At 43.4% G+C, this 12,639-nt stretch overlaps 1 protein-coding gene across 3 annotated transcripts in view; it reads left to right on the forward strand.

Annotated features, from left to right (window-relative positions):
• The window catches only part of slco2b1.L (solute carrier organic anion transporter family member 2B1 L homeolog), a 60,098-nt gene that overhangs the window by 3,555 nt on the left and 43,904 nt on the right, over positions 1 to 12,639 (forward strand). For 2 of the 3 annotated variants that reach the window (XM_041581118.1, NM_001096406.1), the window contains 1 exon segment: positions 1,811 to 1,959. In XM_041581118.1, coding sequence (XP_041437052.1) covers positions 1,956 to 1,959 — 4 coding nt within the window. In that variant the 5' untranslated portion in view covers positions 1,811 to 1,955. 3 annotated transcript variants of the gene reach the window in all.

Genomic DNA, 12,639 nt, shown 5'->3' on the forward strand with positions numbered 1-12,639 from the left:
TCTCAACCTGCGTTCAGCGCCTACACGCGCCTGTGTGAGTACAGCCCCATTTGAAATAATGAAATGCGTCTATTCCTGAACGCCGAAAAACGGAACGCAGGGGAGCGCAGGTAAAAACGCGCGTGAGTAAGAGCCCTAATTGCCCCACCTCAATTGCCCCAAATGCACCTGACTCCCCCCCTAGTCCCAGTCTTGTCACAAAGTTTCCTCTGGTTCTGGTCAATATTTCCCCAAACTCTGTTGCGCTTCCCGTTTCAGTATCATTATCCAAGCCTTTGTAGCAAACATCAAACAGTAGGATTTTCTGGTAGACTAACTATGGTCCAATCGGATCACCCTGAAAATGGTCTGCCATGGCTCTCCCGTGTGGCGCAATAGTAAATCACAGTTTGGCAAATGATCAGCCACACAGGTCGTTACACAATGTAGGGCTACACTGAATCCTCTTTTTTGGAATCCTGATTCTTTAACGCAGGATTGGGCCAAATATGAATCCCAATTTGCATATGTAAATTAGCTTTCTGGTTGAATTTGAAATTGTTGTATCCAGCTCGTGCAACAATTTTTGTGCTCTTTAAAGGGTTTGGATTCAGTCCGGCTGGGCACTTGGATTCGCCCAAATCGGAATCCTGTTGATAAACTGTCAGATTAAATCCCAAACTGAATCCTGGATTGGCTAATAGATTGAGCTGTAAGTGCACATTGCACTGCTCAGTATAAACAGCATATGCCTTGATTGTATCCATGCTGCACTCTAAAGGCCCCCATACACGGGCAGATATAAACTGCCGACAGATGAAGTCGGCAGTTTATTGGGCGGTGTATGGACCCTCCAATAGGCTTTCCTGATCTATTTCTGGGCAAAAGTCAGCCAGATGTGGATTGGGCAGGTTTAAATCTCATTGAATTGAGGACCACATCAGTTTATTGAATCGGCCCTTCATCCACCCATATTTTTCTCATTGTGATCCGATTGTTGGGCCCTAGGGCTCACAATTGGATCAGCCTGATATCGTCCACCTCTGCTTGCTTGGCAACGTCTCCAAACAAGCGGATCTCCCTATGTATGGGCAGCTATACACGACATGAGACGGGGAAGTGAAAGCCCCTCGACACATCACACGTTTCCCCTTTGGACGTTTCCTTCTTTTTTTTCTCCCATTTATCTTTCTACTGAATATTATTTGGCAACAACAACAAAAAAAAAAAGTGAGAGCAAAGAGAAACATCTGTTTTTAAGAAAGACTAAAAATATAAATTCCCATCAAATTATTTCGGTGATAAGGGGAATAAGCAAAACAAATGAAAGGTCATTTGTCTACTCTGCAGGAAAAGGGGTAAATATCGGGGTTTCACTGATCTTTCATAAAGGAGCCGCAGTGACCATTACCATGGTTAGACATCTGGCAGAGAAAGGGTTAAGGATTTTATGAATTTCCCAGGGAAAGTCTTTGGAGCAGCAGTATAACTACACCAGCAGGCTGGCAGGGAGTGCTGGGAGTTGTAGTCTGACTACATGTTGAAAGTCACCCAAGTTTCTGCATTTTCAGCTGAAAGTGTTTTTGTTTTGTTCACACAATTTAACGTTTACATCCTACGTTTTGCTGAAACAATTGGACCAGAGGACATTTACTATCACTGGCTTCACCCATTCACAGCTCATGGTCTCTGGGTGCTTGGCTGAAGATGTTGGGGTTCTGGTGACCTTGAATGTATTGATATCCACACACTGATCCTTTATTGAGTTACGGGGGGCTGAATACATTCTTGTATCTATCTCTGTTCTAACCATCTGTTTATTCATTTTTAGGGTCTACAATATGCGTATGCCTCTTCTGCAGGAGGATATATCTCAAGGCATCAAGACATTGATCTGCTGGGAGACATGAGGACTCCAACCATAGGAACATAATCCTGTACAGCGCCTCCAGCAGGACATTCTCTAGATTACAGTCATGGGTGAGTAAATGGGTGTTCACCTTTAAATTAACTGTCAGTATGATGTAGAGAGGGATATTCTGAGACATTTGCATTTGGTTTTCATTTTTTATTATTTGTGGTTTTTGAGTTATTTAGCTTTTTATTCAGCAGCTCTCAGGTTTGCAATTTCAGCCATTTGGTTGCTAGGGTCCAAATTCCTATAGCAACTATGCACTGATTTGAATAAGATACTGGAATATGAACAGGAGAGGCCTGAATAGAAAGATGAGCAATAAAAAGTAGCAATAACAATACTTGTAGCCTTCCAGAGCATTTGTTTTTTTAGATGGGGTCAGTGACCCCCATTTGAAAGCTGAAAAGAGTCAGAAGAGAAAGGCAAATCATTCAAAACCAAAATTCAAAAAATTTTGGCTGCGGCATAGCTGGCAGAGAGAACTGGTAGAGAGAGGTGGCAGACTGAGGTGGTAGGGAGAGATGGCAGGGGGAGGTGACAGAGAGAGGTGGCAGGGAGAGGTGGCAGACTGAGGTGGTAGGGAGAGATGGCAGGGAGAGGTGGCAGAAAGAGGTGGCAGGGAGAGGTGGCAGAGAGAGGTGGCAGAAAGAGGTGGCAGGGAGAGGTGGCAGGGAGATGTGGCAGGGAGAGATGACAGAGAGAGGTGGCAGGGAGAGGTGGCAGAGAGAGGTGACAGTGAGATGTGGCAGGGAGAGGTGGCAGGGAGAGGTGACAGTGAGATGTGGCAGAGAGAGGTGGCAGGGAGAGGTGGCAGGGAGAGGTGACAGTGAGAGGTGGCAGAGAGAGGTGGCAGGGAGAGGTGGCAGAGAGAGGTGGCAGAGAGAGGTGACAGTGAGATGTGGCAGAGAGAGGTGGCAGGGAGAGGTGGCAGGGAGAGGTGACAGTGAGATGTGGCAGAGAGAGGTGGCAGGGAGAGGTAGCAGGGAGAGGTGACAGTAAGAGGTGGCAGAGAGAGGTGGCAGGGAGAGGTAGCAGGCTTGGGTGGCCGGGGGGGGGAGGTTAAGCTTAGTAATTAAGTGAATAAACAATTTAATAACTCAAAAACAACAAGCAAAACGTATTTGACAGTCTGAATTATTGAACCACAACATTTTGGAAGCATGATTTACAGCTATAAAAATCCTGCTTTTAGATTCCATTTATAGCCCGGACCACAAACTGCTGGTTTCCCCCAGGAGAAGCCAAAAAAAAGAGCAGACTGGGTTCTGTCGGTTCCAGCTAAAAAGCTGCACTGATTCCATTAGAGCATATGGGCTTTGCTATAAACAGTTTAGAAAAAGGAACATTGGTTCAGAATGAAGTTATTGGGCCTTAAATGAACATTATAAAGGTTTCTTTACATCTCTGAAAACCTTGTAATAGAAATCTGTTACTGATGCAAAGTCACATACTGGCTGCTGCCCCCCCCCCCCACTAGAAATGAATTAGGGTCCTAATGATCCTCTCTATGAGTAATGTATGATGAGACTATTTTTGGATGTTATTGGGACAGAGTGGAAAAGCTTATTGGCTTAGCAGTGGTTGGGACTATCAGGGTCAGACCGGGCTGGTGGAACAGCTGGAAGAAAAACCTGGTGGGCCCCAGCTCTTGTGGGGCAGGGGGTGGGCGGATGACTTTGGGGACTGGTTGATGATGTCGCGTGGGTGGGTGAATGATGTCGGGGGGGGGAGGGTGGATGATGTTGGTGGCGGAACTGGGCCTTAAGGGGTGGGGCAGATGACAACAGGGGTGGGGCTGATGACAGCAATTGGCTGATTGCCATGTCATAAACGTCAATGGTTTGGAAATCGAGACAGTTTTCACCCGGACAGCCAAAAACAGGGCTGCCCGGGTGAAATCTAGACAGAATCCATCCCTACCCTGAGGGGGTATATCCAGTGGCCCTGGACCTCCAGTCCGACTCTGGGGAGTATAGATGGATTTTGCAACCAACAGCTCCCTTTGTGATCTTAATATATATATACAGCTCAGTATAAATGCAGCCCGAAAATCAGCCAATCACTGGCTCCTGTGTGTGCTAAGGAGTCACTGTGCCAGATGGGGTGCAGCCCCACAATGTGGATTTTGGTGCAGAAACCCATGAGCATGCATATGTAGGGACCTATAGGATCTTCAAGGCTCCTATAGCTTTAAATCCCTACCCTTCTCCTTTATTTGCATAACCAGTAGTTTTTGGCCAAAGAGTGTAATGACCACTTCCTGAGAGTGAGATAGACAGATTATATAGAAAGAGCAGTTGTGTGCTCCATCAAGGATAATAGCAGGGAGTAGCTTCCCACAAGGCTTCCTTGTTTGCCTTTAGTGAAGGGACCACAGCGGATAGGGTGTTAGGCTAGACTTCTTCTCCCTAACTACTCCACTGGATGAGATCAGGAACACTTAAAGGTGTATTGCCTGAGGGAATTGATGTACACTTGACTATTTGACTTATGGGAGTGACATCTGTGATTTGCTGTATCATCCTCCTCTATCCGCCCTCCTCTGTGATTTGTTAAACCTGTGGTCACTTGTATTTTGCTCTTTGTACAATAAACCATCCACTCTGTTTTCATCATAAGAACCGCCTGGCGTCCAATATCTTACCTATTTTATGTACAATAGCCTGTGTGTTGTAGTTCCACTACACCTATTTGGGATACTTCCACTTAACAAAGGCCCTGCTCCTGATGTGTGAGTCCAATGTAACCCATGCTCATTACCATTAGCTGGACATTAACTATCTGTGGTCTGAAAAGCCCAGATTAGCATTACACATCTTTGCACCAAAACACACACAAGGCCATACAGTGTTGACTTTTGGGCGGCCCACTGGCTCATTCAACAGAACACAGTGACCCCATGGTCTCCTTCTTCCCACCCACCATCCTGATTTCCCTTAAATATGATTTTCAATCCCCTGAGATAAAACCAGGGCATACAATCCTGTAAATAACTGGAGCGAGCCCTAACTGGAAGGGGATTCGTTGCTAAAACACAAAACAACAAAACCAATGAAATAACAAAGAAAATGTGGGGGCATTAAAGTCAAGTGTTTCCATTGAAGACGGGGTTCAGGACAGGCTCATAAAATCTCCCAGAGCATGACGGCTCATTACTAAACACAACAGCGGTTGCAAAATACTGCAGAGCAGTGACTAATTCTCTTTAAACTGGAACTCTAGGCTCTTCTTTGTTCCCATTTGTGGTTTTGCCTTTAAATCTCAGCTAGGAACTTCCTGTTATTAGCCCATAAGTAAATGCCAGAAGACATGAAACGCGTGAGGGCTTCCTTTTTGCACATGTTTACAGAACAACATTTATTTTAGTTTAGCCTGTTCATGAGTTTTCTTGTAAGGAAGGGCATTGTACCCTGTAACCTTAAGGTTTTACTAGAACCAGGGACACAAACAGCCCCAGCCCTTTATTCCTCCACCACCGAACTTGTTATTATGCTTTTAGGCTGGTACTGACTTCTGGCATCCTCCAGAACCAGACATTTGCATCAAATGGTGAGAAGCCATATAACCCTACAGAGGACACTTTTCCACTGCTTCAGGGTCTAATGGCAGCAAACTTTACACCACGTCATCCAAAGCTTGGCATTGAGGCTGGTCATTGGACACACAAAACTGCTGCATCTGAGAACATGTGTTTTTAGGACAGGTATCTGGAAGACCAAAAATCTAGGTTGGGATATTTTTGGCCAGATAATATATTAAGCATCAACCTAGTGCTATACAATTTATGTAGGGTAAATAGATGCAGAACAGGCAGTATCCATTCCATCACACACTACACATAATGCCCAATGGCACTTAAGGTAACAGGTTAGGGTTCCTTGTACAAGTTGGGTTGCTTGTTCTGAATGATTATCTCAGATTATATCAGATTGTGGTCATTCACAATATTTGGACAATTGAAGGTGTCCATAGATAACTAGATGTTGATAGTTTGGAAGACCACAATCCCATCAATGGCTCATCACTCTTGGGTTTATCATTACATGGAGGACCAAATCGGAAAGAATATAGTTCTATGAATGGTCAGCTTTAGCCAAGAACTTTCAAACTAGAAAACCAAATCTATCATGTACAGAGTCCCTTCAGTTGACCATATGCTTATAGTCCACCCTCTTTGGCAAGTCACCAACAGCTATCAGTTCAGTTTGAACGATTTATGTGCATTCAGGTCAAGAGCCAAATCACATGGGTCAGTTAGAAGACCTTTCGAGATGATACTATCTAAAGACAGCCATAGTCCATATGGACCAATAATCTATTGACTCATTGAGTCAATCAGACTATATCCATGTGGTTGGGTAGCTAGAATCCAACACCTCTTGGCTGAACATCATTCCACTGATGGGTAATCCGACCCTGTATGTACCAAACAAACAGTAACTGCTGTCATTGATCTATTGACACTAATGGAATTCCTCTTTGTCTCTATTACTACTAGGCAGTCAGCATTCAATGAAAGGAACACAATGGATGAGGGTGGGTGATCACTCAAGGAAAATCCCTTTGGGCTGACATGATTTTTCTCTATTTACTGTGGGGGATTGTGTTTTGGGAACCCCTGGGGAGTTAATCTTACCCACATGGCCTTTCAGTCAACTGATTAGGAACATTTACATCATTTTCTTCTTTAATCTGGAAAGAAATCAATTGGTTAATGAAATACACCACCATTGTGTGTGAGCTGCGCTGATCCAACCTTCATTGCAGCCTTTGAGAATTATGTGAAATGAAAATACAGACAATTTTGCCATGATTTCTTCTGAATAGGTGCACTGGATATAATTCACGTAGGTGCATATGGTGTGGGGAATTTTGTGAGCCTTGAATGATCTTGTCATGTTCAAAACCTGGTCAAATGAGCTCTCTACAAGCCCATGTTTGTTACCATTTACCTTTCATTGGTTTCTGTACAGGATTCCTTCCATTGGTCAATGAATGTCATGCATCCATGGGCCCCTCTATAGACTTGTCCCCATTGGATTATGTACATTTTTTTTCCCATTGGCTAGTGTACAGCCTTTCTTACAAGGGCATCTCTATAGAATTGATCCTCCTGACCCCTTTACAGATTTTCCCCCATCAGGTCCTATACAAGCATGCTCCCATGCTCCCATTAGCTCCTATATAGGCTTGCTCCTATTAATCCCTCTACAGACTGGCTCCTGTTTAGAGCTTTAGCTCCTATATAGGCGTGCTCCTATTAATCCCTCTACAGACTGGCTCCTGTTTAGACTAGCTTCCATGAAGGTCCCCAAACTTGGGTCTGTACCCTCTGGAGGTAGTGACAGAGAGGCTCAGCCTGAAGTCCAGTTATATAGAGAATGACTTTTGCTCTCCTAGATAGACTTGAAAGCCCAACTTGGAGGACAGTTAGGGTGATATTAGGGGTGAATATGCATTTGCTGCCCTTAATATTCTATGACTGAATGATTGATATGCCAAAATTTTCCTATATTTATAGTAATTTCATGGGTTGAGGGAATGAAGACCAAAAGGTTGACATTCAAGTGAGGCTTGAACTGAAAAGCCTTGGGTCTACAGGTTTAGTGATCCCATTGTCATATGTATCCCATGATCCTGTTATCCTGACCTGTTATAAAACACCTTAGGTAACAACCATAAAACCTAACTGGAATGTGAAGAACTTTATGTTACTCTTAAAAAACCTCCTACTCGTGGACAAAAATATCTTTTAAAAATACCATATGGCATTTTCATTAGATAGAATCCAGGTATAATATCAAGGTAGCAATAAAGGTTCACTGGAGAGCAGTATTTTCCAGTGATTTATTTAAAGGGATACTGTCATCGGAAAACATGTTTTTTTCAAAACATATCAGATAATAGTGCTACTCCAACAGAATTCTGCACTGAAATCCATTTCTCAAAAGAGCAAACTGATTTTTTTATATTCAATTTTGAAATCTGACATGGGGCTAGACATTTTGTCAATTTCCCAGCTGCCCCAAGTCATGTGACTTGTGCCTCCACTTTAGGAGAGAAATGCTTTTTTTCCTTCTCAATGTAACTGAATGTGTCTCAGTGGGACATGGGTTTTTACTATTGAGTGTTGTTCTTAGATCTACCAGGCAGCTGTTATCTTGTGTTAGGGCTATTCCACACGGGGAGATAGCCACGCGTTGCGGTCGCGGCGACAAAGCGCCGCGCCAGTCGCCCGCGACCAGCACAGGCGACAGTTTTGTATGGGCGCCTATGTAAAAACGCCTGTGCTAACCACACGAGGCGATGCGCTTTTCAACAGTCGCCTGAAAATGCCTCGCCAGGCTTTTTCAGGCGACTGTTGAAAAGCGCATCGCCTCGTGTGGTTAGCACAGGCGTTTTTACATAGGCGCCCATACAAAACTATCGCCTGCGCCGGTCGCGGCGACTGGGCGCGGCGCTTTGTCGCCGCGACGCAAACGCGTGGCTATCTCCCGTGTGGACTAGCCCTTAGGGAGCTGTTATCTGGTTACCTTCCCATTGTTCTTTTGTTTGGCTGCTGGGGGGGGAAAAAGGGAGGGGGGTGATATCACTCCAACTTGCAGTACAGCAGTAAAGAGTGATTGAAGTTTATTAGAGCACAAGTCACATGACTTGGGGCAGCTGGGAAATTGACAATATGTCTAGCCCCATGTCAGATTTCAAAATTGAATATAAAAAAATCTGTTTGCTCTTTTGAGAAATGGATTTCAGTGCAGAATTCTGCTGGAGCAGCACTATTAACCGATTCATTTTGAAAAATGTTTTTTTCCCATGACAGTATCCCTTTAAGGTTACAAGGCAACTTGAAAATACTTCTCTCCAGTGAACCTTTATTCCTACATGATACATCTTCTGAAAGTGGCGAAACCAGAGCACAGTTTGATTGAGCAGCAGACAACATTGCACATGGTTTGTGGATTCAAATACTTTATTATTTTGGACATTATACTATCAAGGTAACCTTTATATTGGGTCAGGTATAGAATTTATTGATGGTGTTGGGATTGTTGGAGTCGCAGGCCATTCATTACCCGCTCACCTGAGCACGGAGCTGTGCGACCACATTGATTATGTTCCTTTAGTTTCCCTCTCATTGTACAACTTTGCTTTGTTCTCTTTATATCAGTTTCATTTTTATTCCCCAGAATGGGAGTCTTTCCCTTTGGCTGATTAGTTCCAGAGATGCAATCTGCATAAGATAAACTGCCCCTATCACCATAACAATGGAATCACCTCTCCCTGGCTTGAACCTTTAAAAACCTGCCCCCTCCTCACTGTAGAGCCATGAATCCAACTGCCGACTTGGTGTGACTGTCATTTAATTCCGTGTGTGCAACTCAGCACTTTCCTTTGTTCCTTTGCTTAAATGACATATTCAGATTTATTAGTCCCAGGCACCAAATCTCCAGCCATTTGATACATTAATGTTCATAACAGTCACACATTGACCATGTCCCCTCTCCCAGCCATCGGCTTGTGTCCCGGGGAGGGGAGGGATGCACTGGAGAATGTAGGTATGAATGTGGTGGGTCTGGTTTAGTCTCTGTCTTAAGGTTACAAATCCTCAAAGAAATGACAAAGACAGAGCTGGGACCTTTCATAAGAGGAGCTGCTGCCTCTGGTCTCCTCACTCTGATTAATGAGCCACTGAGTGACCAGCCGGTAAGATTGTTATTTTATCTGCCCCCTTGGCACATGGATCTGTATAACAGAACATTCTGTCCCAGTGGCTGCACAGATCCTATCTGATCCCCATTGTAAGCAGCAGTCCTGTCCTGCTTTATGGCAGCTGAGATTCTAGCTATCTGTATAACAGAGCATTCTGTCCCAGTGGCTGCACAGATCCTATCTGATCCCCATTGTAAGCAACAGTCCTGTCCTGCTTTATGGCAGTTGAGATTCTAGCTATCTGTATAACAGAACATTCTGTCCCAGTGGCTGCACAGATCCTCTCTGATCCCCATTGCAAGCAGCAGTCCTGTCCTGCTTTATGGCAGCTGAGATTCTAGCTATCTGTATAACAGATCATTCTGTCCACATGGCTGCACAGATCTACAGTTAATAGGGTATACAATCCCCCAGCAAAAGTGACAATTTGTTTTATATTTCTGCAGTACTTTCAGGTTCAGCTTGAAGAGAACTTTACATTTAATATAAAGGGTATTTATATTATAACAGGTATTAAAACCCTTTATAAAATAATTTCAGTTACAAGAGATTGGCCTTTCTGGCCTTATATAAAAACTCATTCTATTCCCATAATCCAATCCAATTGAATTGTTCCATATTTACATACACGCTGCAATCTGTTGAACTGATATATATATTACATTATTAATTAGTGCCACACTTTTATTAATGTTCTAAGACTTTCTACCTTTTATTAAAGAAACATTTTGTTCTCTTTGTCTCTGCCAATTGCTCAACATCTGGGAACAGAAGCTCCACTGTGGTCTGAGCAATTTGTTTGTAACTTCCATGCTGATCCCCAGTGTAATTAGAAATGGATCAGATGTGCTGTGTAATAGTACAGGAGGGCGACCACACAGGGAACGGACACTTTCATTGTGATATGGAATTATTTCACTTAAATGACTGCTAAGAGTCATCTTATTGGCCACTAGCCACCTGTAGTTGTAATGGGGTCCACCAGCACCAAATAGCCCTCCTGTCTCATCACCATTTCCTACTGTACCAATGTTACTCTACGGTCTCCATCTTGTCTTATGACTCCATCTTGCCCTACAGTCTTCATCTTACCTTAGTGTCTCATTTTTGTTCTTCTCTGACCATATAGCCCTACTGCCTCATCTTGTCCTGTTGACACCATTATGTCCTACTATCTCCATCTTGTCCTACTGTCTCCATCTTGTCCTACTGTCTTCATCTTGTCCTACTGTCTCCATCTCACTCTACTGTCTCCATCTTGTCCTACTGTCTTCATCTTGTCCTACTGTCTCCATCTCACTCTACCTTCTCCATCTTGTCCTTCTGTCTTCATCTTGTCCTACTGTCTCTCTCTTGTTGTATGACTCCATCTTGCACAACAGTCTTCATATTACCATAGTGTCTCAATCTAGTTCTTCTCTAACCAAATAACTCTACTGTCTCATCTTGCCCTGTTGACACCATCTTATCCTACAGTCACCATTGGGTTTTAGTCTCTCAATCTTGTCTCACTGCCTCCATCTTGTCCTAATGTCCTATTTAACTATATGAATAAACTGTAGGAAATCTGAGTGCAATTGGATCATGTGATATTTTGTACCTGAAAAATCTGAGAACTCCAGAAACAACAGCTGCAAGACTTTTGTTTCTCAGAACAACTGGACCAATCCTCTCAGTACAAACTGTCTGCTCTCAAACTCCATATAAACAGGTTTATTCTCCCCAGAGCCTTTATTGTACCGTAAATCTGACACCAGTTCATCAGTTTTATGATGAAACCTTGTCTAGGGTCAATATTTCACAGTTGATAATGAATAAAACTCAGTGCTGAGATTTACACAACTTCATTGTTAGATAAGAAACAAGTCAGCAAAGCACCTTTGAGACCAGTCATTTTTATCTGTTTTCTAGAATTTAGATAATCCTGGGCTACTGAGTACTGTGGAGGTTTAAAGCAGCAATATAGCACCTTCCTCTGCATCAGTGTAAGAAATGGGCCTTGTGATGAACTTTTTGCCTATTATTTTAATTACAATATATATATTCTTTATACTGGGGTGACTGTCAACCCAATGTTTCTATATATCTGTAACCTTGTTATGAGCTAAGGGGCCCAGTCTGAAGGTCAGTTAGGGGGAGATTTGGGGTGAGTGTTTATTTGTACCCTGGGTACCCCTGGAACTATAGCAGGGTGACTGTTACCCCAATGTTTCTATATATCTGTAACCTTGTTATGAGCTAAGGGGACCCAGTCTGAAGGTCAGTTAGGGGGAGATTTGGGGTGAGTGCTTATTTATACCCTGGGTACCCCTGGAACTATAGCAGCGTGACTGTTACCCCAATGTTTCTATATATCTGTAACCTTGTTATGAGCTAAGGGGGCCCAGTCTGAAGGTCAGTTAGGGGGAGATTTGGAGTGACTGCTTATTTGTACCCTGGCTACCCCTGGAACTATAGCAGGGTGATACTCCAATGTTTCTATATATCTGTAACCTTGTTATGAGCTAAGGGGGCCCAGTCTGAAGGTCAGTTAGGGGGAGATTTGGGGTGAGTGTTTATTTGTGCCCTGGGTACCCCTGGAACTATAGCAGGGTGACTGTTACCCCAATGTTTCTATATATCTGTAACCTTGTTATGAGCTAAGGGGGCCCAGTCTGAAGGTCAATTAGGGGGAGATTTGGGGTGAGTGTTTATTTGTGCCCTGGGTACCCCTGGAACTATAGCAGGGTGACACCCCAATGTTTCTGTATATCTGTAACCTTGTTATGAGCTAAGGGGGCCCAGTCTAAAGGTCAGTTAGGGGGAGATTTTGGGTGAGTGTTTATTTGTGCCCTGGGTACCCCTGGAACTATAGCAGGGTGACTGTTGCACTGCTTTGTACACATACATGTATATGTTCTTCAGTAAAAAGGTAAACCCTTTTCTAGTTCCTTCTGTTATAGTCAGACTGTGCAGAATGATAATGGGAATTTATAAAAGAGAGTTATAAAGGGAGAAGAAAAAAAAACATAAATAAATTAGACTGTAAGATGTAA

The sequence above is a fragment of the Xenopus laevis genome, chromosome 2L, assembly GCF_017654675.1.
Source record: "Xenopus laevis strain J_2021 chromosome 2L, Xenopus_laevis_v10.1, whole genome shotgun sequence".
Lineage (NCBI taxonomy): Eukaryota > Metazoa > Chordata > Amphibia > Anura > Pipidae > Xenopus > Xenopus laevis.